The sequence below is a fragment of the Tricharina praecox genome (genome assembly GCF_024521635.1).
Source record: "Tricharina praecox strain CBS 144465 chromosome Unknown BZA05scaffold_2, whole genome shotgun sequence".
NCBI lineage: Eukaryota > Fungi > Ascomycota > Pezizomycetes > Pezizales > Pyronemataceae > Tricharina > Tricharina praecox.
Genome location: NW_026250404.1, coordinates 1,886,315 through 1,910,463, shown reverse-complemented (window position 1 = coordinate 1,910,463; position 24,149 = coordinate 1,886,315). Strand labels below are relative to the sequence as shown.

Genomic DNA, 24,149 nt, shown 5'->3' with positions numbered 1-24,149 from the left:
GTCTTGGTACTATCCTCAGATGTCATTTTTTTTATGAAGGTGAAAGATGGCCATTTCGAGCTAAAATTTCCAGTAACTACCTAAATCTCAATGGGGTTTCCGGTGGAAACGACCTTATTTGCAGTTATGGTGTCTCAAAAAGCGCCCTGATTGCCAAAACAAGGCCATTATTCGGTTCGTAAACAGTGGTGATATATTTCTTCCATGGTATTCAGTCCTCAACAGCCTGCAATCAGCAAAGAGTGAAGGTTAGAAGTCATTCAAACGCAACGAGCAAACTAGGCGGCTAATGCCGGTAAGTGGCCCTAGAACGCGCTCCCCAACCCATGTTGGATCATCCTTCTTCCTACCCTAGAAACTACATCCTTAAGCGACATCTTCAAGACAGTCCGCCACATCAAGTTCTAGTTACATCCAACCCCGCCCCGCCTTCCTCCAATACATCCACGGCTCCATCCAAAATGGAGGGTGTCACGACATCTTCGCAGCATCCCATACTTTCAATATTCGATATGAGCAAAAGGAACTCGACTACATTTGTCTCTCTTCCGCCAGAACTCATCCTCCGCACCCTGGTCTTTGTCGCGCGTCACGGAGGAGTCAAAGATCTTGCACGCCTGCGACTGACCAGCAAAACTTTCTACATCCTCCTCTCTGATTTGGGGCCTCAGAACGACAGGCGGATCTGGCGTGAAGTAGCCGTTGCCCTTCTCGGCGGCATTACGCCCACGGCCCTCACGGTCGAGAGCACCTGGCAGGAATTTGTGAAACGAATATGGGTCCTCTCGAAGCCCAACAGGAAGGAGATGCATAGCGACGGCAAGCCGCGCCACATGCGCGAGATCGGCCAAGACGAGGTGCTGTACACCGGGCACAACGGACCGTTCCCTGCGCCAGGCAAGACGGAAAATGACGGGGACCTGCTGGAGTACGAGGAGTACGCCAATTCGCTACGGTGGACCCAACGGAGAATGCATCCCGTGCCTGCGGGCGCCACGAGGATCATTGACTTCGCGCACTCCGGGACCGAAGGAACGCGTGGCGACAACGGCGGCATCGCTTATTCCGGGGCCGATTCGGGCGCTTTCTTCACCTTTTCGGACGTGCCGGAATTCTGGCACGACATGGGCGGGATCACCGGAAAGGGATACTTCGTGGCGGACATTGAGGCTGCCAAAGCGAAGAATTACTTGGTTTCTGGTGGCGTGCAGGATGTCCCGTGGCTGAGCGCTGCAAAAGCAGAATTCGTGAACGTGGAGGGATTCACAGAGTGGATCAGAAGCTGTGTACGTGAATCGGATCTCTATGACGTCAATTCTTGCTGACGGACTCTTCCATAGGTCCACTCCGATGCAAACCTGAACCTCGTGCCCTTGACCAGAGAACTGGGTGATGTTGGTCTGTCTTATTTGGCCGTTTCCAAAGTCGAGAGATACTCAACGCCGGATGTGGTTGACAAGGTTTGGGAGTTTGTACACGATGACCAGGAGCCAATATGGTCAGCTGCACAGGATTCCACCGACCCTACCGAATTGTTAGGACCGTGGGGGCCGTGGGGCAATGACTCGAACTGGGAATTCCGCTCTGCTGGGGATTACCTTGTTATCTGCGACGATAATGACGGAAATAAGGCATCAACTATCAAATGCTTCGTCCCTGGAAAATCTGTAAAACCACATTGGCAGCGCAAGATGATCCAGAGGATCGGCAACCGCACATTTTTTTGGGATAATGATGGCGTGAAGATGAATTCTGCCGTTGTTGCCTTTGCCTCAAGAAGCAAGCGAAATTTCGTCCCGTCAAACCACGTCCGCTCCGGTGCTAACAACCTCCGTGTGATGGAGTTTGTTCTGTTATCGACACAGACGGGAGAAATCTTACACATTCTCAATATGCCGCAAGAGTATGGGCCATTGCCAATGGAAGATGGCCGAAGTGTTTGCATGTGGTGTTCCTTTGCGCTCACCGAAACCCTCCTCGCTGCAACTGTTGGTGGTAGGATGCGGAATGGAGCCGATACTACTGGCCGTTATGAATATCGAGAAGCCCTTGTTTGGAATTTGACGGCTACCTCACGTACTCTTAGCCCCACCTACGCGATACCTCTGCTGAAGACGTGGGACCACGCGGAGACATTTGTGGCTTTGTCAGCTGACGGAAGATGGCTCGGCATTCAGGGCGACTGGGAACTCGCCGTCGTTGACCTAGCAAAACAAACTCCAGTAGGGGTGTGGAGAATCACGCGGTCGTCGCGGGACAGGCAGTCTCAGGAACCATGGGAAATCGATCGCACTCATGGATGGAACGGGGTGTGGGTTTCATACCGAGATGTGTATGAGGACTCTTCCTCTTCCGAATCCGAAACGCCCCCGTTAGATCCTTTGGGAACCGGGACCGGGGATCCGTATTCGCCATCTCCAATATACCATACCTCGCGAGACGACAGTGGCCGGAAGGTGAAACACCACGTTGCATACATCAGCAGCCGAGTTTTGCGCCATATCATAGACCACAACGAAATAATGAGGGACTGCGAGGTAGCATTGAGGCCGGCCGACTTTGAAGTTCTTTCGGAGGCTGGCACTGTCTCCTATGGGGACCACGAATCCGAAGATGACGATGACGACGATGGAGAATCTGTGTACGATTACGAGGACATGCTTGACGAGACCGACACCGAACAATACGATAGCGACGACATGATTCTAATGAGGGCCAACTATACTCACGATGAAGAAGACATGTGGACAGACACCGACGAGAGCGTCCAGAATGGAGAGGAAGCGGGGAATTCTGTCGGAGCATTTGAGGACGGTATGGAAGGATGGGGCTATGACCCGGTTGGAGTTCTGCCCGGTGAAGATATCGGATGGGGGCCAGCGCCTGAACCTGAGAGCATAGGGTGGGATGTTGAACCGCCGACAGAGACGACCGAGTGCGGAGACACATACGATGACCAGATCATGCAACAAGACGACGATGTAACCGTTGCCCATGAAAATACAGGTTCAGGCTACGACGATGCTGAGAACCACAACGACCACGATCACGATGTTATCTGCGACGCCATCACTGGAGAATTTGCCTGCGATGGCGGATACGAAGAGGACCACGATGTTACCTGTGACGACGTTGACGATTATGCCGGCGATAGTGAATGCGAAGAGGATACCGAAGATGACACTGACTATGATTAAGAAGGTGCACGCTACTGATGGGGAATACGGGTTTCTGTCTTCTTGATTCGTAAATTCATGCTATTCTACATTTTTTTAGGGCTGGGTTGTTTCAATGGGTTGAATCTGCGCGTTTACGATGGGTTTCACTTGTCATTACTATTAAGACCGTCACATTTGTCGTTCTTTCTTTCCTTGTGATTTTTTTTTGTCTTTGGCACAATGCGTGAGAGGTGGGAATGGGTTGCTCTGGCTTGCAAATGGATTTAATTTTCTGCAATCTGTGCTTTGAATACGACAGAAACGGGTATCCCCTGAATCGCGACCCAGCCCGGGCTCTCAAGCCTGGACATTTCATTGCACACTTATGCCTTTTAATCGCTGGCAAAACAGAAAAAATCTGTAATAGAGGTGTTTTTTTAGAGACTAGCATGGGTCTTCCTCATTTCATACCCCTTAAAAATGAGTGCTATGATACCTATTGAGAGGTGGGAACGACGTTTGTCCGCGCAGTCGGATTCAACCCGTTTATCACAGGTAGGCCTTACAAATTCTAGCTAAGCCTTAGTAATGTCGGATTATCTCCGGATCAGAGGTACTCTGTTATCTTCACTGGTTCAGTACGTGACCGTGGTCTTCGGGTTCGGAAGTCGTTACATACAAGGCCTTAGGGTACAGGGAATGGGATGAGGCCTCTTTAGTTAAATGCGAGTGTGCTTGTAAACTTGCTATTAGCACAAAGTGCGGCTCATTCTCACTGGTAATTCAGGCTTCTGCCAGTAAATTGGCCGTTTTTCCTCATAGCGTACAAGTTGCCATGTTTATTTAGGCGGAGCCGAGTCAATGGGCGGTTAGTAGTAATTGCAGCTAGTTTACGATGGTCATATTGGGCTCTTTCACCTAATTTGGCTGTCAATACTAAATGTGACGAATAGACAGAGGTCAGATTTGGTGTTGAGGTGTAAATTGACCATTGGCAGTAAATGCAATGTCTCTCCACAACTCTGTTCGGGCAACCGTTGGTAAAACGATACCTTACCGCTCATTAGGCTTTCGGCTTGAGTGATGAATAGGCCTCGATTTATAAATGGAGCATCATCTCCTTATTCGGCCGGCCCCGCCATGCCCCCCGCCATGCCTACCAACGTTGATGCCCACTACTAACCACATTCGTTTCCTCCCACCGACAGCTCCACCATCACTTCCTCACCTCGCTAACAGCCCCTCCTTCCCTTCCTCCTCTCGCCAACAACTCCTCTCCTCCTTCTCTCCAACAGCTACTCCTTTCCTCATCTCGCCATCAGCTCTTCCATCACTTCCTCATCTCGCCCTTTATACCTTAGAGCCCTTTTAATCCTTTAAGCCTGGATACAGCCTTTTCACAGCCTTTTCACAGCCAAATAGACGCTAATTACAGCCAGAAAACATATAGGAAGCCGATTTAAATGCGTGCCCATTCAACAAAACGGGCCCTGTCCCATTACCTGTACCATAGGGAGGGTTCTCAAAGGCGTTCTGTCCGAGAGTATCCGCGAGCTGCTCCCCACCCATGAAACTCGTACATACCGTTGGCAGCTTTTGTATGTAGCCGTGGGACTCGCTCCTGACTCTTTTTCTTGATTTTGCCGTATGTACATTCAGGGGGGGGGGGGGGGGTAAAAAGTACGTTGTTTCCTTCTCGACGCATATTGATTTCGTATCAGGGCATAAAAAATACGTATTTTGACCGCACTGATACGGCATCACTAGCATTTTCTGATAGATACGTTAGCACTACCATATTTTTTAACCCTCATGACTGTACAGTACATACTATATTGAGAAATGTACTAAAATCAAAAGTCTTATGGAGGCCTTATGAGTTCATCGTGCTTATGGCTGGCTTATAAGAATTATAAATTTTCTTCGGCTTATATAAGGTCTCTTTAGTATGTACTCTACATTGCTCAATAAGGTATGTACCAGTCCTGACAAAAGTTACGGTATGCTAGTTTGACGGGTCCGGATGGGCCCTTGGGCGCAGATTTCGAGAGACGGTAATGATAATTCCGGGCAGTCCTCTGGAAGAAGATGTGATTTTGCTTGGCGGCCTTTACCTACAGGTCCCAGTGCCGGTCTTTACAGATAAGTAAACACCTAGCCGTATAACACGGTCCGGCCCCAGTTGGAGTCTTCCAGCTGCTAAGTTCTAACTATTGGGTGCCCGAGGTGATATGGTTACATAGGATACCCGGGGGATGGTCGGAATTCCTGAAATCCTCCCGTTTGAACTTTGAAGTGACGGATTTCGGCCAGAAGGGGAGCTCAAGCCTCAAGGTCTATTCATAATCCAAGTGTAAGGATTCAGTAACGGAAACAGGACTACGGTGAAAGTGACCCCGTCTAGACACAACCCCTCCTTTGATCCCTGTACCAGTACCGTATTCGCACACTGCGAAACCTTAACTCTAATCAAACTACATGCCCACCTACCACGGAGAGTCCGGCGGCGAAATAGGTATGGTGCATCCGGGACCCTCGGATGTCCGTCCGCCCATCCTCTTCCATTCGGCTCGAGAAAAACGGGCCGAGAGTGAGCCGTGCCGGGCCGGCAGTAGGCCCCACCCAAGAATGCCCGTCCTGCATTTGCAGCCCATCTTCCGACCAATTCCCAAACGTTTTTTTGTTTAATCATCATTCCATTCGACCTTAGTAGATCATAGCAGATTACATATCATTTTCCACTCGGCTGTCACCGACCGCTGGCCGCGAGCTCGATATCGGTTCCCTATTGCTCTCCGCCCAGCCCCAATTCCCAAGCGTTCGATACCAGAACGAGTAGTATGTAATAAAGTCTTTAGCCACGCCGGGCTTCTCGCCATCGAGGCCTCAGTGCGAAATGGCAGTGAAGGGCCGATCCCCACCGGCAACTTGCTGGCGGTACTATGGAGTTCCGATTATCCGCCCTTGGATGGAACTTGGCCCTGGCATGCCTTCGCTGAAGTTTGAACTGCAGATTCCCGCCGCAGCGCTAGTCCCCATCACACGTAAACAGCAAAAAGAAAAACGGCGGATAGTCATGTTGGAAGGTTTTCGCGTGTCGAGACGGAATAAATTTAGCATGCCTTTTTTTGAGTTATTTTTTAATTCTTCATTACTCGCACGCAGCCCATATACTAGGTAATATACTGTAGAATTGAGACTATAGAAAAAAAACAAATACCAAAGTAAATCTGTATTCTCTGAGACTGCTAGAGACCTCCGACATCAATCACACCCTGCTTTTTGCTACTGTAGTAGGCCAATGGCAAGAAGACGCACCACCTACATATTCTGTCCGCTATCTCGGTGGCTAGCTCGAGGTAGCGGATGGAATTAAAATGTTTGGAAACTATTACTGGGAATGTTCAATGGGGAGATTTGGAATATAGAGGTTAGAGAATGGAGAATGCCTGAGTGACGGCTGGTGTCCGGGCTTGGAACGACGACGACGACCCCGGGAAACGGCGGCGGCCAAGAATTGTAGTGTGACCGATAATAGGTACTAACTGCTCTGCCATCGACGCCCGCATTAGATTAGTCACATCGAGCGAGAGTCGATGGTCTGAAATTACTGTGGTGAATTTCCCATACCACCTGGGTAGCCACCGCCACCGCTCCTCGTCCCCGCAATTTACCCCCCTCTCACTCTAACTAATCCATATAGGCCTGGTGTCACCGATGATAATGATTGTATTCTCACTGAACCGGGCAAGGCCAGGCCGGATGGCCGATTCATTGCACAAATCGTTACTCGCATGGCAGCACCTCGGGGCGAATTCGACAAATGTGAAGGCCGGTATGTACTCGAGTACGGTAGTGGACCGCACACATCAAGCCAAAAACAACTCTGGAGGGCAGTGCTCGACTAGACACGCAGGTGTTTGCGGTATTCCAGGCAGATGCATCGCAAACATGCGTAAACATCAATGCGGGAATGGTCGATGGAGATCAGCGGGGGAAAACTCCGTATGGCCGAATTCTTACTCTCAAACTTCACCTCGTCGTATGCAGATCCCCCCAGCCCCCCCTCTTGCAAAAGTGCTAAGGGAATGAGAGGAGGAGGTGTCAGATGCAGATGACAGCGGTGCAGTCCACTCCCTTCCTCCCTGCGCGCGCTGGGCGTATGGTAGGTAGGTATCCTCCCGTCTCCTCGCTTTAGCAATCGCTTTGAGACATGAGATACCGTGAGATACACTCGAGCCCAACGGCGGGATGCTACCGTAATCGGCTTTGCCAATCGAGATATTTCTGCCTGTACGCCTTTTGTTCTAACAAGGCAGCGGCGATTGCATCCGCAGTCAGCAGTGGTCACTTGAGACACCATCTCCGCTTCGCGGAGCTCGAAAGAATATGGCGGCCAGCTCTTAATGGAACCTCCCGCATCCGGGGGTGGGGACTTGGCACACGTCAGCAATGGCAGTCAAACACGCCACGATAGAGCGGGGATAGGTCAGGACTCAGAGCATCGAGAGCGCAAAAATGGACGCGCGACGAGCCGAACGCGCCTGAGGTCTGGCTGGCTGGTACACAGGGTGACAACTACAAAGACAGCTGAAGAAGACAGCTCAAGCTAAAGGCCAGCGGGAGGCGGGCATGAGAACCAATCGATCCACCACGGAATACCTATCTATCGATCCTTGCCGAACGAGTCCTTCGGAATGACCAAGACCAAAAATAATCATCTAGAACAACACGCACCTTGCTAATCGGCTACAAATCCGACCCAGCCAGCCAACCGTCTTGGCTATATATGCAGATATTCGGCGATGCCATTTTCCCTGGTCCTCCGGTGTTGGTGGAAAGGTCATCCTTCACCGTGATACATACGTACGGTATTATCCAGAAGACCACCACCAACCAAGCCAGTGTGAAACCATCCGCGCCGGGAGCTGAGGCTTTTTTTCTCCAACGAATGAGCCTTATCCGCTCTTGCCGGCAATCTTTTCGATGGGTAGGTACCGTATCACCGTCCCCACTTTTCTTGGGACTCTGCGCTTCGCGGCAGCAGCTCTGCCTGCCTCGCTCCGTACAGTTCCCCGGCCAAACGTCCTATTAAGCATGTCCACTTTCCAATAGCTAGCCGTCATCATCGTCCCGATCACATCCCACATCATCCCTCCAGCCCGCTCCTACATGTAATTTCAGCTAATGGGGACGCAAGATAACCTTAGATTATTGGCCCGGAGCTAGTTAGCTGAACCCTGATCTGGATCCTCTAGATACATAACCCGCTGTCTCAGCCAGCCGACCGACACTCGGATTTTCCGGAATAACTTTCTGTGGATGATTGTCAAATGCCAACCGTTAACAGTAGGCTGCTACCAATAAAACATAAGGGGGTACCGTAGCCATGATGGAGAAGGGAGAGTGAAACGCTCAGTAGGTACGAGACGGAACCAGGCCCCGCCCCCGGGCCCTTGGTCGTATGGTATGTATCATACATGGGTTCCGTCTGGCCCATTGTTTTTACGCCGTCCCTGGCCCACAAAAGCTATGCACTCATCAGGAGGGTTTTAGTCCAATGTGAGGGGCTCCTGAGTCCTTCATGGCTTATCAAGACACGTCCTGGGTGCGTGCCCCTACTCTGCACGACACACTCTAACAGTCTCCAAGGAGTGTTTGCGAAAAGTAAGAATCTTTAGTACCATACCATACCATAGGTAACTTGTGGGGTGCAGGTATCGCAGAGATATGGAACCAGTCCAGGCCGCGGAGGGGGGACTCCCGGACAAACCGCCTCCAGAGGTGACTACTAGGCTGCAGCAAAACCCACCCCAGTGCTTCCTTCGGTGGGGCCAGTTTGCTTGTTTCCCTGGATGACCGGAGAGGATAGGATCACAAACAGGAGCCGGGAAGTGATGGAGGATAACGGTATCGACGCTGGCGCGGGAGGTGGGCGTTGAGGTGGCGACAGGGGAAACCATGCTGCACTGCTGTGTTTTAATCCTGTTTTCTCCATCGACACAAAGGCTACGTGTTGTGAAGACCGAAAAGCTGATGGGTGGGCCCGGTACATACCAGATATTTTGGGAAATGTGTAGAAACACTGAAACAGCGGCCAGTAATACCTACCTACTCGCCATTGGCAGCCTCGTCTCACTGTACTGATCGATGAGGGGCATATCTTCCTCCCGCGATTTAACGCAAAACCTATCCAGTCTCCACGCCCGCAAAGACGCCGAAGCGAACGTCTATATGTAGTCGAAATTCCTAGGCCATCACGATTGATACGTTGACGAATGGCCATGGATAGGCGCGCTGTCAATCAGAGCTAATGCGGGTAGATTACTCGTGCGCATCCTGCGTGGTGTCATAGTCAGCGTGAGAAGGTGCACCTAGAGCTCTGATACCACTGGGGTTGCTGACAGCTGAGCAACCGTCAGCCGTATCCCGTTAGCCTTATCGCATGCTCAGAATTCCGATCGATACGTTCAACGACAAAAAACACATCAATCTTTCATAAGACATTGCGACCAATCGCTGCCAATCACAACCTATCACTCGGAGGTTCGGCTTGCGGTTATCCAATCAAGGGGGCAACGGTAGCGAGGCGGGCCGGCGCCAAATCACTGCTGAAAGCCCGGTGAACACTCGTTGCAGAAGCGCAATCCGTAGCCAGTCAAATCCCCCTTTGGGCTTTGGGGTTCATTTGGGTTGGGGTTGGGGGATCCAGAACGCTCGGGATCGCCCCCACACACAGCCATAACTAGCACCCACCTGTTCATCCTGTCAATACTACCGTATACTCCCAACGGGGGGTTCCGGTATGCGGGTCGATGGCCTGCTGATGTCCCCAAAATGCAGGTGTCCTCCCACTATGTAGAGTAGGTAGACTGCCGTCCGGAAAGAAAAAATGAAATAGAGAAGCGCACGAATAGGTCAGGAGACGTCATTATTGGCGTGATGCTGATAAGTACTTTTCGGGCCGGGCCGGAGACAGCTTACTCCATTACTAGTTAGTTAGGCCTCATTTATTGTGGGGCAATATTCATACATACATTATGTACTCGGGTGTAAGGGTAAGTGCTGCCTCACCAGTTTTTCCCCCATACGACTTAGCGTTTCCCCCCATACAATTTAGTCACAACCACTCCCTCATTTCATTGTATCTGGCTTAGTGCGCTCTTAATATAGAGTAGTACTAATAATTCGTAATGGTGGTGAGGCACCACTTATTGGCAGCCCCTGGTACTTACATATGAAGTAAGTAGGAACTTGCTCACTAGTCTCGACGATGGCAGCGACGGATGTGCTAGCGATATCTAAGCTTTGCTCGGAGTCGCCAGGCTGCATGAGGAAAACTGGGTGAGCGATGGCGACCAAGTGACTAAGGACTCGTATTCAGCAAGTCGACAAGACGACATGAAATTAACTCCGTATCAGCCTATATATCAAGATCGTGAACACAGTAGTAATCGTGGACTCCGAATACCATAGATGTTGAGTAGATTCTATCCGGAGAATCTTCCCACACTAATCGGTCCTTCCGTAGTGTTTGTCACCGCTGAGTCAGGCACATCTGATGCGGCGAGCAGTCTTCGAGAACGTCGGGGGAGTGGCGAATGGAATCGTCGATATGTGAGAGAAGAAGACTGGATAAGTCAACAAGCGCTATGTTCGCCTGATGTAGCGCTGAGAGACCCACGACCGGGTACGAGAAATGTAAAACGTGATTCAATTGAAAAGACAAGAAAAGAGGTCTGAACTTTTGATATCTGTGGTGTTGAACAATAGAGGGACCGACAATCGTAACAGAAAAGCAACAGAATACATTTCAACGTTTAACTTACCGCATCGATCGGGTCTCCCCTCCCGCACACTTGGCATCACCTCCCGCACACTTGGCATCCCCCCATAGCACTTGGTCTCACCAGGTTCCAACACGGTCTCACTCCCCAAGCACATGGTCCCAGCCAGGTCTCGACAGGGTCTCCTCTCTCCGGCATTCTCCGATGACGCCAAGTCGCCTCTGCTCCCGCGTACCATAGCGCTAATGTAGATACTCTAGCGCTTCACTCCATCTGATGCATCATGTGATCTATATCTGAGGAGGAGGGATTCCTTGCCCAAGACCGGAGTCCTCCTGTAAATATTTTTATGCACGAATTCCAATATAGCAAAGTAAACTCAAGTAGTGAGACTCATCTACTTGTTGGCCGAGAGACAGTGCGCAAAAGGTTCCCCAAGTTGCCTGATTCCGCAAAGATGCTCACGGCTCATCACTCGCGGAAAGGCATGATCGAACGCAGGGACTCCGAAAACTGGAGATAAGCTTTAGGATCCATCAATCCATTCGGTTTCCTGGCCGCTTTACGATTTAGAGGCACTGCAGGCATATAACATGGTTAGTTCATGCCTGGGTACAAGATACTACTTACATACGAGAGTGATGAGTTGACCCACTGGAGAAATGTCATCTCCAGAGTAAAACTTGCTGTTATCGAACGCCGGCTGGGGTGGTTTCCGAAATTAACCAGTTGAGTAACTTTGTTTTTAGTTTTTTTAGAAACGAGCAGCGACGCTGCAGACGGAAGGGGAAGTTGTAAACTACTAAGAGGTACATTAGGTACATAAAGTACCAAATAATCATTTACGGACCTCGGACGCGGATTGCGCATAGAGGGACATCTCAATGGATAGAGAATGTCCTCAGCGTGAGTAGAACAACACCAGTTGCAATCGTTCTCTCTCACAACGGGGCATGGTCACATAAGCCGTCTGATTGGCTGATCCTACCACAGAAACAACGGACATGATGTCGGTGTGTCGATCATGTGATCATCTTGATACGCCCACTAAGTAGTGAGGTTTCGGTGAGCGAATAGTTTGCGTATCTACATACCCGCGACATACTGGTATCTGGCAGTCTGTATCGTGGTCCGGTATTTGCAGAGACCCTTCGTCTGGTCAAGTTGATGCCAGTTCTACTGTAAATGTTTATACGGATTTGTTGGCAGCCACGGGCACTGAAATTATCACTGTTTGTCGATATATATGCCAGAATCGGGGTTTCCGGCCAAGCACGAAAATGTAGTTACCTAACAGGCCGGTGCAGGTAACGGAATTATCTCAAACACCTTACAAAAAACACTTTCCTTTCGGTCATGTTGATCTTGCCTACTCAGGTTGGCATGGTGCCAGTGGGAGTACGCAAAAAAGAAAAAGAAAATAAATTAGAACATCTCTGCCGAATAACTAATGACTGCGCACCCCATCGCTCTTTTACGCCTCTGACGAGTCTGGGGCCGCTCATCTTTACTACATATAGCGTAGGGTGCTCCCGCACTCGTTTGCCGTATTTTTCCTCCACATATATTATCAGGCCAACGCATCGTTTTTCCACAGTGCAACTTCTACTCTGTACAAAGCTGCAACCGAATGCTAGCCCATGCGCTCGATTGAACAACTACCGAGAGAGACGACGTTTGACGCGTCCTCCGCCGGTGCCCTCTGAAGCGCGAATACGCCAAATTCTGTATCCTGGTCATCTTGGGTTTCTGTTACGTACTCTACCGCCGCATAAGGCTATCACAAATATACAGGCTGCGACTCGTCTTATTGCCCCCAAACTGCATACCAACACCATTACCATACACCCCACCTTGTAAATTGCGGGCAAAGTGGAATCAGACCTCGGCTTCTTGTGTGTAGTAAGTGCCTACCTCAAGAGAAAGCGATATACCCACACCAAAAAAAAATCACGGTAGATACCGTATGTAATGCAGACACGTCCATCCGCCACATGTTGTCATCGTTGGTTCGTCTTCACACATTGGGTGAGCGGACCGGCAAGAGCTGCTGTAACGGGGAGGCCCATGGCCGGCAAGAATCTCATCCCCTTCGTCCAGTGGCTTCAATAACACACTAATTTACCTAGTCTGTCAGCCGTAGGTCATCATACCTACCGTCATTCAGTGTGGCTTGCGTGTAGGTTTCAATTGTCTTGCCAATGCTAAGACTGAGTGAATTTCGGTCGCCAAACGAAGAGATTCGTCTGATTCGGCAGTAAATCGAGACACCTTGATATCATATTGGAACGTATGTACCAAAGCTGAAAAAGGCCACTCATGATGCATCCCAGAGCCTCAAACTCAACTCCATCTCAATCAGCACGCTGAAACAATACTCGGTATCCGTCCGTTGTGAAGAAGTGGAACGAGAACGAGAACGAGAACGAGAATGAAAAGGGGAAGGCGAAGAAGGAGGAGGAGGATGAAGAGAAGGAAGAATAGGAGCGGAAAGAGGAAGGGAAGGGGAAGATGAAAATACATAAGGCTGAAGGCTCAAGGTCGAATTTTTCCTCGCGACCAATCCAGGAGAGCACCCGAACCTCCAACAAGCAACCGATTGAAGTCTACAGCCAAACTCCGCGAGCCGGAAGCTGCACTGAAATACACATACCGAGCAGAATCTGCAGTATAATTTCAGCAAGGGGAGGGGGGCACCGGGAATAAGGACAGCTAGGTATGGGATACTTGTATTGCCCCACGCCTGGTCACTCGAAATGGGCTGGGATGACCTCCACATAAAATCATACAACTCACTGGTCAAAGGGTGTTACTTGTAGATGTAGCTTATAGTTCGGCAGCCTTCTCTGGTGGAGCAACTCTTACAGTCGCTGAAAATTTCGCTCGACGGACTTGGTCTTACAGCAAAATGAAATACCTACGTAAGTATCGTACAATGTGCTCCCCTGGCCGTGACAGGTGCCTTATTATCTCAGTGTTGATGATTCCCCAAGAGGCGTCAGAGGCCACGGCACAAACGCTATTCGTTTACCACTCCGGTCCGGCTCCCCCCTTCATTGGTCAACTCCATCGATATCTAAAATATCTGGACTCTGGAGCACAAGGTGTAGCGTCGGCCCACCAAGGGTCCAATCGGCGCAATAGAATACACAGGCCGTATCATTGATCGCCGTCACTTTCTTACCAGCTGCTTTAGCGGGGGTGGATTTTGTTGTTTTTGTCACTTCTCCACCACGGGAGATCGACGGTTGCCTTTCCCTCGCCTGCTCTGCCTGATCTGGGAGCTCTGCATAGAGGATGCCATCTAGGAGTTGCGAGTCTGTCCTGGTGTCCTGGTGTTGAAGCCGGCCACCAGAGTTCAAGAACTTATTCCGTATGAACGGTCTCGTGATCCAACAGCCCGCGGTTTTGGGGGCTCAACAGGTATCGGGCGCCTCAGACGATAGAAACTGTCTAGCTGTACCGCGCATTCTTCGAGCGTAAGGAAGCGTAATAGCAGCTCTGTCTGCTTTGCGTATCCGGGAAATCTCGGTGTTATCGCCGTTTTCACATTTCTCCCAACCATCCTTAGCATTTATCTCCGACCCGGACTCTGGCCCAAAGGGACCATTGGAAGTGCGCTTGATGTTGCACCACTGCCTCCCTCCCTGCCTCATTCCCCTCCTCTCCCGCTCTCCTTTCCCCTACTTCCCTCCCCCGCTCTCCTTTCCCCTCTCTCATCTAAGCTCGGCGCTCCCCCCCACACCCGCAGCTTTCAGCTGATCTCCGATATTCCCCTACAGCGTCGACCATGGAAGCCTGGTATCGCCATGGTGGGTTCCTAGCGCCGTGAATACATGGATCCGGCGTTGGGAATTACTTTCTTGCTGCCAGCTGCCCAATCGATGGCCGGTCTCGATCCTCCTCCCCTCTTCTCGGCATCCTTCAACCCTACTAAGGGGCTTTGACCTGCAACAACAGGACTCCACCAGTCATATATCCGAAAGAATCATCCAATACTTTACTTGCAAATTGATAGTGTAGGCGGAACATAGATCCTCGGACGGCCGGCCATTCGCAGTTCTCCCCAGATCGAAGTTTCCAAGCAAATTAAATCCTCCCGCGGTCGTTTGGTGAACAACAGATTTGAAAAGACGAAGCACTATCACCCACGTCGCATCAGCTTTTCACTTACGACGCGAAATTATCCTCGGGCGAGCTATTCCCTCCATACACCACCTACCGGTTCTCATGACCCCCACCCATTTGCCCCAGCCCCTATGATGGCTGGTCCGAACCGTTCTCGCTGTCGATGCCTTTGTGACTGCTAGTTTCCTGAAGAGGAGGGCCAAGCACGTAGAACTAGATACCCACAAGCTGATGGACCCACGGGCGAGAAATGCTGACCGGCGAGTATTTCAAAAGCCAGCCTTCAACAACCAGACAACAGTGCCGAGCGCTCCCTCTCAGTCCCCAGATAACAAACGTCCAGACCCTCCTTCTCCCACACCCTTTTTCGATCATCAGCCTCAGTTTTTCGTTAAGAACGCGTAACGATCTCTCAAAGTAGCCGCTCAACGACGAAACCCACAATGTCTCGATACCCTCCAGCCGATTACGTACCCGACTTGTTCAACAAGCTCCCCCTCTTTGAGGACGCCCATCGAGCCATGACTAAGGGCCGGATAGAGAAGGCGGAAGTCTCTCACCTGAGGTAGGTTTGTCCCCATCCCTTCGGACTACCCTTCGTTCGCTCTTTTCCAAATCCGCAACATCGATTCTCACTAGTCGCTGGTGTCAAAAATTGTAGAGAAATCTTCCATCGTTATGGCGTACACACCAAAATCGGGCTCATAATGCTGCATCGGCACTTTTCGTTATCTCTCGACGAGCGACTAATAGAATACCGCGGGGTAGCCACACCGTGGTCGGTCGGCAGCAAAACAAACATTTTTGGTGGGCGTATTGTACCGCGGAGCTGGGCCTTCTTTGATGGCAAGCTGCACCCCACAGAATTCCAATTTCTGGCTCCTACAGCTCCCTCTCCGACTCCTACCACCGAGTCTCCGGAACTAGAGTTCCCCAAGGCATTCGTGCGCGAGTTCTACGATTTTGTGGCTCATCGCGGACTGGATGGTTTGTTGGGCCTGACGCTCTTTGATGCTGTCGGTGGCTTTCCGGGGCTGCGCGAGGTGGAAAGGACGGTTGGAAGGGTCAGCGTGACAATGCCGATGACAGTCAACGATGGCGACTCTGACCAGGGCATATCGACTGAGACAGCATGGACGTTCGGATGTCACGAGAGGATGGATGATTCCGAGTTGATGAATGCGAGGGTCTGTTGGGTTTGCATTAAATGCAAATAAATTGTAGACTAGAGTTTTAGATCTAGAAATCCAGGCAGATTGCATCGAGGCGAGGAGCATATTTATTTCAAAATTCAGTGATGTTCTCAAAGATGCTCTGAATGTCCTAGTCTACTTAGTTCGGATATGGAAACATCGCATGGGCAGAGTCAGCAACCGCCCCCGCGTGCACGTGCTTCTCGGACCATAGTCCATCACTACACACCTATTTTGGTGAGCCAGGGCAAGCCCTAATGGTTCACTCAACTTCCCATTCATGCGAGCTATCAACATTCTCGTATATTGCCCCCTGCCACCTGAAGAGCCCAATTGCTAAACGAGCCTTGCCTGGGTATAGCCCCACATATCCCGTCAAAAATATACCAAACCAAACAAAGCATCGTCATGGCACTGCAGTAGCTTATCGTCAGCAGTTCAGGCAATAGCCATCCACCTTTCTAACAGCCCACGCAGTGATCCAGGTGAAATCGCTAGTCACCCACAGCTCCGGATGCGGCAGAGGCGGTCAAGTAGAGCCTTGCAAAGCGTTTTCCTTCAGATAAAGAGCCAAGGCCGGTTTGAGCTCCGTCTGCAAACAGCCGCCATGTCCCATGACCAATGAAACCGAAGCTGGAGTGCAATATTGCCTTTCTGATGTTCCGCAAGCATACGGTCAGATGCGCGGAGAATAATCCTGTTGGCCATGTGTTGCACTCGGCTGCTTTAAACTGGCACTGAATACATTTCACAGTGCCTTGATCCGTGAACCACAGCTATTAGTGAGTGGAAACAGCGGGACCGATCACAACCATCCAGTCTCGCCTCTTTGAGTCATCGTCCCATAGCTGGCGGAGTATTGCGGGATCCCGGATAATCCTAAGGTGTTTAGTCAATGAGCATACACACAACGAAAAATAGTTTGTCGAGACCAGAAGCCTCCTGCACTCTTGATCCCGGCCGGTTCTCCGCATACTATACTCGGGCTCCAAGATAGTTCGCTCTTTTTCGACATTCCCGCCGTCCACAGAATCACTGGTGGGAAAGGTTCCGGAACTGTCCCGGGTTCGTCTGGAAGAATCCCGTGAACCCAAAATGCAAAAGTTACATTCCATCCAGTCCTTTCAAACCTTCCCCCCCTCTCCCGAAATTTTGCTTCCCCGTGGCTGTAATTATGGTGGGACATATACGGTAGTGGCTGAAAAGCTTCATAACCGTTTTCGCTCGACGATTATCGCGCCCACACCTCGTTGATACCAACAACGCGCAACTACTATGGCTAGGGTAGTCTAACCATGCCCGTCCATCCGTTTTCTCGCCCAGCTAGAAGGACATTGTCGGTGAACCTAAGTGAGCGGAAGCCCTTCGTTGGTTAAGTCTCCAGTACCGAAACGATAAGGTTATGAATATCCCATTGAACTATAAAGCACAGTCCACACTGCAGACTGCAGACTCGGCGCGTATACAGACGACTACGAGCTGAATCCCACCGTTGTAGTGCCTATTATATCAAACGAAAGCTGGCCTACCGCAGACGCGCATGGAATTCTCATTGATGTCTGACTTGCAACGAGGCACAAGCGGTCTCATATGATGTCCGATTTCTTGGTATATCTACTTTTTGTGTTTTGCAGATATATGAGCCACAGAATCCATTGGACACCTGCGTCTACCTTCGTATTTAATGCAGCGCAAGTCGAAATCCAAATCCTGATGCACGAGTAGTTAGCATATTGGCTTGCGCTTTTGCATTCAGTAACTTGTACCACATATGCTAAAGCGGCGGCATCAAGTCACGGAAAGACAACTCATCAGGCAAGACTCACGGCAGGGGATATCAATGACAGGCCACGTGTTTGATCAGAGACACCTATTAGCCGTTTCTTTGCGTTGAGTCATTATGGCGACAAACGCGGACGAAGGCATCTAGCGATATTGTGCGTTGATGTGCCTTGAGTAGGATTATCACAATTATCTCGCCTTTCATACCACAAAAAGCTCGTCGTCCTACGGTAACGCCGGAACAGGCAGCTAGAGGAAGAATTAGAGCCCAACGGCCCGTATCTGCCCTTCCGATACATCATACCAGACCCTGTCCCGCGGTGTCGGTACAATTGTGTCAAAGAATGATATTGATCGCTGCTTCGGTGGCCAGTCTTTATGACGGCCGTTTTTTACCGCTCATTTGAATCCGGGGATCTCGAGGACTAGCTCCACGTCTAAGTGGGTATCTCGTCTTGACTCCTGCAAGCGGAGGACGACCGCCAATCATCGGCCTCCGAACTGCATACAGATGCGCGTAGATATGTGTGGCTTCTGCACAGCGACAGTGCATAATTCCGTACGTTGCCGGGCGGACCGAAATCCCTCTGCCTAATCGCGGGCCTGCACATGTCGTTTGTCAGCCCGCGATGCACTCGAACACCCTGCAGCTGATGGGAGCGGATCGGGGTGTGGCCTGTGAGGTCTCCTGGATTGGAATCAGTGATTGGTGACAGTCCTCCTGTGGACGAATCTCATAGTGGGGAATAGGTGGGGGGAACCGGCGTAGACCGTATCTTCGATGTCACATACCCAGCGTGCCCCGCATCCATGGCATATGTTCATGAACGCATCACATCGCTCTCATCTGCACATCGTACCACAATATGAGCCGCAAGCAAAGGATCTCAGTTCAGCACACACCGTCGGCTATGCCGCTATGCTGTAGTAAGCTTGGACTCTCTGTCGTTAGCGGACACAGATACATACGAACTCACTCGTGCGCGGTGTTCGCTCCTGGGTGTTGGTTTTCCGCGCAGTTCTCAAGGTGGTTTCGGCTTACTATGGTTCCATCGGCTAACGCAGCTTCGGCACAGTTGGAGATGAGCTGGTACACGCGTACTATCTAATCAGCTCGGTACTCTAGCTACTACGTAGTCCGTTTTCCTGCACATTTATCAACAGCAGTGGAGCCAGCATTGTCCTTGAATTCCGAACAGGACCAGAGTTAAGTTGGTCTGGAGAACAGAGTGTTCGGCTGAAGGAATAATGTGATACAATATTTCGTAACTTGGAATCGAGTGGCGCTGCTCGGCATGCGAATCGAAGTCTCTGCCGCTTCCGTTTCGTTTTCCCCTCACACGCTCCTAGCGAGAGATGCACGAGGTTTCTGGAATAATTACTTATTTTGCCCACACACATAAATGGCGGCAACCGAGATGTATGGCATGCTGATTTCTTGGACGTTGATGGCTGGCCCTCTGGTTGTCTCGCGAACCAACAGGAAGCCGGCATCCGTGCTGATTCCACATGTGCGTGAGTCGAGCGTCCGAACCTGAGACATTGATATCCTCACAATGAGACAGCTCCAGAACCAGGCCACGGCTTTGCCAGCAAGTCCCTCCGCGTGTGGCCATCCAGAAGAAAGACATTGCATGGCTCACAAATAAATCCATTTTCCCGGAGAAGTATGTAGCGGAGTGGGAGTCGGCGGAGTCGGCGGCGGTCGGGATTTTGTCCTCCAAAACCCGAACGACCAGGCATCGACCAGGCATCGACCGGCGACGAATGGGTACAAGTCGCAAAAGCTCGCAACCGGCCATGCATGTCAACAAAGGTAGGTGCAACCAATTGCGCTGTGTGGCCCCTCTTCTTCCTCTCCTCCTCATGCCTGTCCAAATGTCCCTAGCGAATCGCCAATTCCTCGGGTTTGTCTCTCTGTGCGCACACAGAATGTTTATGACTGCTGAAGTCTTGCACTGGTAAGTAGCCGCCATTCTTCTCTAAAAGCATCAAGATATACGCCCTTCACCAGTGCAAACTCACGGAACTTGGCCCTCACAGGGAGCTCTTTCTCAGCAACTGAACTGCCTCGACACCGGAATCATACAGCGCGTCTCACCAAAATTGCCTTCGCCTTCGCCTACTCCCATCACCAAAGCATACCTCCTACCTGCTGACCATGGCACGGTACGTCTCCACGACGACTGCCGGTTGTTATTTCACGATGAAAGGAGAAGGGGTTTATTAACTGTAACCAGCCGACACTCCACCGCAGAATCCCACCCTCTGCGGGGGCAACAACACCCGGAGCAGGGGGAGCAGAGTAGTAATGAATGGTACGGAAGTAACAGTTCGAGATTGCGTCCGCGTCTGTGCAGCATGCTTATCGGGTTCTACGGGACCTGTACTACAAGAGCCCATACTGATACAGAATCGACCTTTGCAGGCATCGATGGAGCCAGAACCGGACTCCCAGTCCTCAGCTCTACCATCACGGCTGCCATTACAGTGCCCAAGGTAGCTCTTCGTCCTTCCCCGCGATCGCCTGCCACGAACATGCGAGAACGCGTGCAGAACCATGTCGCATATGATGGAGTTCTGGTGCTGCAATGCCACCGGTCTCGTGTCGATAGATGCTTGGGGCTTCTAGTTCTCGCATGCTGTCGTGTTCGTGGGATCTTTAGTTCAGCTGCTGAGACATACCTCTTCTCTTACGCACAGAACGGCGAGGTTCCGCGCCAGATTTCCTCAATCAGCCTTCTGGAAGTTACACTTCTACTTTTCTAACCGCCGAACCTGCTTACACGGCAACGAGTCGGGTGAGTGCCATGCGTCCGTTCTTCGAGCTCTCGTTCTGTCTGCCTATCCTCAACCAATCCTATGGCCGACGAGAGCTAGGTTGGGGTTCACTGCATTGGGTTGACTTGTAACAGCCTCTAAATCCCGGCACTGGGGTAAATCTAGCACCTCGCAGCTCCCTTCCGACAATTGAAGGATTATCAGCTCCAGATCATCACGGTACTACATGACCACTTCATCACACACCATCCTACCTTACTGATGCAGATACTCTGCAGAAGTGTTATCCCATCGTGGGCGGTCCCACAACATCGATCCTACGATCATCAAGGGTGATCGGGATCGTAATCAACAATTGCCGTCACTACCCCTGCCGACCGCTTTTGGCCCACCATTGCCCCATGAATTCCCCTCTCAGTTCTCGAGGTTCGATAACCTCTCACCGCCGTCCGCCGATGGTGAAAGCCCACCTATATCCAGCCCCCAGCACTCACCGTCATCCAGCACCTACGGCAGTGATAGAGAGGCCCTGACGACATGTGAACTCGACGAACCTGGATGCTTTGTTCTGGTTCCACCCGGCACCAATCCAGCGGAGAATCCCAAACCTACGCGGAGCAGGAATAGGGAGAACAATAAGCCGATGGCGGGAAAGGGGTCAGGCAGGAGGCGCACCGACGAGTTGGAGCGACAAGCCATCAAACGGAATCGCAAACACGGTGTCTGTTTGAGGTGTAAAATCTATAAGGAGAAGGCAAGCTCTCTATGATCCGTCCGTTCAACGTGCTGGTGATCTGACAGCGGGTGTTTGGTTCTACTAGTGCCGTGGCGGCATCCCATGCGAACGATGTCTCTCTTTAAAACTATGGAAATCAATCTGCGTTCCAGCGCAGTTCAAGGAAAAAGCAGTTTTCAATCGAGGTATTGAAGTTCAGGGCCGGGCCCGATCACTTCCTGTACTAACGATTATCTCCTAGTGATATATCGGGGCAGGGTTGTATCACTCCTCGAGAACGTTCGAATTTGGGACGTTGAAATGGCTGGCTCTGTCCCCCTTGGTGGAGAAATCTTTGAGGTTCACAACGGATACTCACCAAGCCTTCAACTGAAGGCTTATCAGTTCGTACCCCACGATGAAACATTGCTCCAGCATATTGTATGGCGGGTTTCTGGCAGTCCAGATTTCACTCGCCTTCCCTCGACATGCTATGGTATAAAGGAAGAGATATCGCCCGAAACTTTCGACGAATATCTCGACAAGCACGTTCAATCTTTCATCAACGATGAATTGAGGCCATCTAGCGATGAAGTTCCGATATTCGCAAGCACGATGAGAGCAGCCCAGGAATACGCACAAGGAAACAAAAACCTGGTATGTACCCCGCCCGGACTTCCGGATTATAGTATAGCAGGAGCTTACAATGAGAGTAAATAGAGCGTCCTAGTCCAAAAGGTATTACGTATTTGGGTTGCGCAAACTTTTTTCTTTCGCAGCTCATGGAGAATCTGTGGTGTAAACACATTGGGGATGGAACCAATCAACGACCCAGAAATGAAATTCCATGGTTTCATCCCGCTCCCGCGGTTGATCAACCAGCAGCTAGACGCCCAGCTTGAGCTCAGAGTTGCTACGATGGAGAATGAACTGCTGACGGAACTTCAAAATCATATCTTGGATCGTAACTCGACCGATTGGTTTGGAATTTTCTTGACGATCTTCGTGCACCTCAGCAGTATTGAGCGAGACACTTGGGGCTTGAACACTTGGGAGCACGATGGCCCTACTCTACAAGAACGGTTTCTCCAACTGGTAAGTTTTATCCGCAGCTAGTACCCTCCCCAGAGCCTGTTGCGAAAGTGTCGCTAATCTTCGTTGGGGTATAGAATATAAAGAATTCCCAATCCAACCCAAGCAAGGCCTTCTTGTGGCCCCTCGGAGCGTCACCCTCTATGTTGATTGGGAAAAACGCACGCCTTGCGGAAATGCTTGTATCGCATTTCCGCACGGTTTCCCGGGGATTCGTCCCGTTCGCGGCCGATTGGGATCAAAATCAGGCGAGCCAGGTGACCGGCCATGAGAAGGAAGCGGTTGAGTACCTGAAGACGATGAGCCAGCAAGCCCCCAAGCTCGGTAAACTCACCCCTGTTCGCAAAAGACGGATGTGGAGCTAAACTGCAAGAATCAGAGCAATACCTCGCGCTACGTCAGGCAGCACAGTATTCGAGGGACGACTGTGACAGCCTCAGCGGCAAATTCACGTCAAAGCTCATGATCAGTGATCACTTGGATTCTTGAGGAAAATTGAGCGGGGAAGGGTGAGATGGATGTTGGTCACGTTTTCTTCGTTACGATTTCACGGAATTTTGGGCGGCTGCATCATTTCATACCATCGTTTTTAGGTATCACGTCGGGTTTGGTTGGGTGGAGCTTGATTTGCTTATGCCCGGGTCTTCGGTCTGCGTATGTATGTTTTGGGTCTTTGCTCATCGGTTCTTGGTTTCTTCTTACGGTCCTTCACCTAGGGTTTTCGTCTGTTCTAACTTTCTTTTGGTCTGGCTTTCCTCTTGCTCGGATATATGGTACGCTTCAGCAATGAAGACCCTCCGGGGCTGACGAGAGGACTTTGTGTGTTATTTTTTGCTCATCATATTTTCACTCTCTCGGAGTAGTCCACGGTGACCTATAAAGTGAATTGCAAATAATAGTCTCGATCCTCGTGTTCACCTGACGTCCAAACCGCGGCTGCCGCGGCTCCACCACCGGCCCAACTTACCCATTCCAGTCCAAGTCCAATCCGAAACCACTTCGGTTTCTCATTCGCTTAGGTGTTCACACCTTTTTCTTTCTTCTTCCTTCCAACTAATAATAACTTACCAGAGAAACAATTATATAGACAAATGCTATTGGGCTCACAGTCCTAAGAATACTAGTACTATGATTGTTCTATTCCGGAACCGAGGTCAACCGAACGTTGTGTAAGCTCCCACTCTCACTCGAGCTCAGAGCTTCGGTCCCGTTATTGCTTCCAATCGCGTGGAGTAAGGCCCGCTTCCCGAGCATACAGGGCATCGGACTGGATATAGTACCCCGGCCCAGCCTACGCTGGTACTAACACGCAGTTAGCCCACGAGCCCTATCGCCTGCCAGGGAGGCGACCGCGGTGCGAAGCGGCGGGAGTATGGTCATGTGCTTCAGCGCACGCCGGCCGAGGAGCTTGTGCGGATGTCTATTCCCCATCATTACTAGTTATGTCCGAGTGAGCCTTGGCCAACTACGGACGTTTTAGCCATCTTGAGATATCACTCTGCATTCTTCCCCA

General features: G+C 50.8%; 3 protein-coding genes across 3 annotated transcripts; all 3 read left to right on the top strand.

Moving 5' to 3' along the window:
* Positions 1-338: 338 nt before the first annotated feature.
* BZA05DRAFT_112455 (uncharacterized protein) lies at positions 339-3,243 on the top strand. The gene is made up of 2 exons (XM_051478596.1): positions 339-1,286; positions 1,341-3,243. Exons 1-2 carry the CDS (start codon positions 462-464, stop codon positions 3,195-3,197), a joined length of 2,682 nt encoding a protein of 893 aa, XP_051343755.1. The 5' UTR covers positions 339-461; the 3' UTR covers positions 3,198-3,243.
* A 12,372-nt stretch (positions 3,244-15,615) lies between these two features.
* Positions 15,616-16,347, top strand: BZA05DRAFT_385560 (uncharacterized protein). Its single transcript, XM_051482423.1, has one exon. It carries the CDS (start codon positions 15,781-15,783, stop codon positions 16,288-16,290), a length of 510 nt encoding a protein of 169 aa, XP_051343754.1. The 5' UTR covers positions 15,616-15,780; the 3' UTR covers positions 16,291-16,347.
* Positions 16,348-21,584: 5,237 nt separating this feature from the next.
* On the top strand, positions 21,585-23,518 carry BZA05DRAFT_112320 (uncharacterized protein). The gene is made up of 5 exons (XM_051478595.1): positions 21,585-21,750; positions 21,807-22,201; positions 22,265-22,639; positions 22,714-22,960; positions 23,016-23,518. Exons 2-5 carry the CDS (start codon positions 21,866-21,868, stop codon positions 23,123-23,125), a joined length of 1,068 nt encoding a protein of 355 aa, XP_051343753.1. The 5' UTR covers positions 21,585-21,750; positions 21,807-21,865; the 3' UTR covers positions 23,126-23,518.
* Positions 23,519-24,149: the final 631 nt, after the last annotated feature.

Excerpts from the sequence above, each read along its gene's own strand:
- BZA05DRAFT_112455 (XM_051478596.1), top strand. The coding sequence starts at position 462 with ATGGAGGGTGTCACGACATCTTCGCAGCATCCCATACTTTCAATATTC. Across the intron at positions 1,287-1,340 it reads CAGAGTGGATCAGAAGCTGT|GTCCACTCCGATGCAAACCT; the intron begins GTACGTGAATCG and ends ACTCTTCCATAG.
- BZA05DRAFT_385560 (XM_051482423.1), top strand. The coding sequence starts at position 15,781 with ATGCTGCATCGGCACTTTTCGTTATCTCTCGACGAGCGACTAATAGAA.
- BZA05DRAFT_112320 (XM_051478595.1), top strand. The coding sequence starts at position 21,866 with ATGGCTGGCTCTGTCCCCCTTGGTGGAGAAATCTTTGAGGTTCACAAC. Across the intron at positions 22,202-22,264 it reads CACAAGGAAACAAAAACCTG|AGCGTCCTAGTCCAAAAGGT; the intron begins GTATGTACCCCG and ends GAGAGTAAATAG. Across the intron at positions 22,640-22,713 it reads AAGAACGGTTTCTCCAACTG|AATATAAAGAATTCCCAATC; the intron begins GTAAGTTTTATC and ends GTTGGGGTATAG.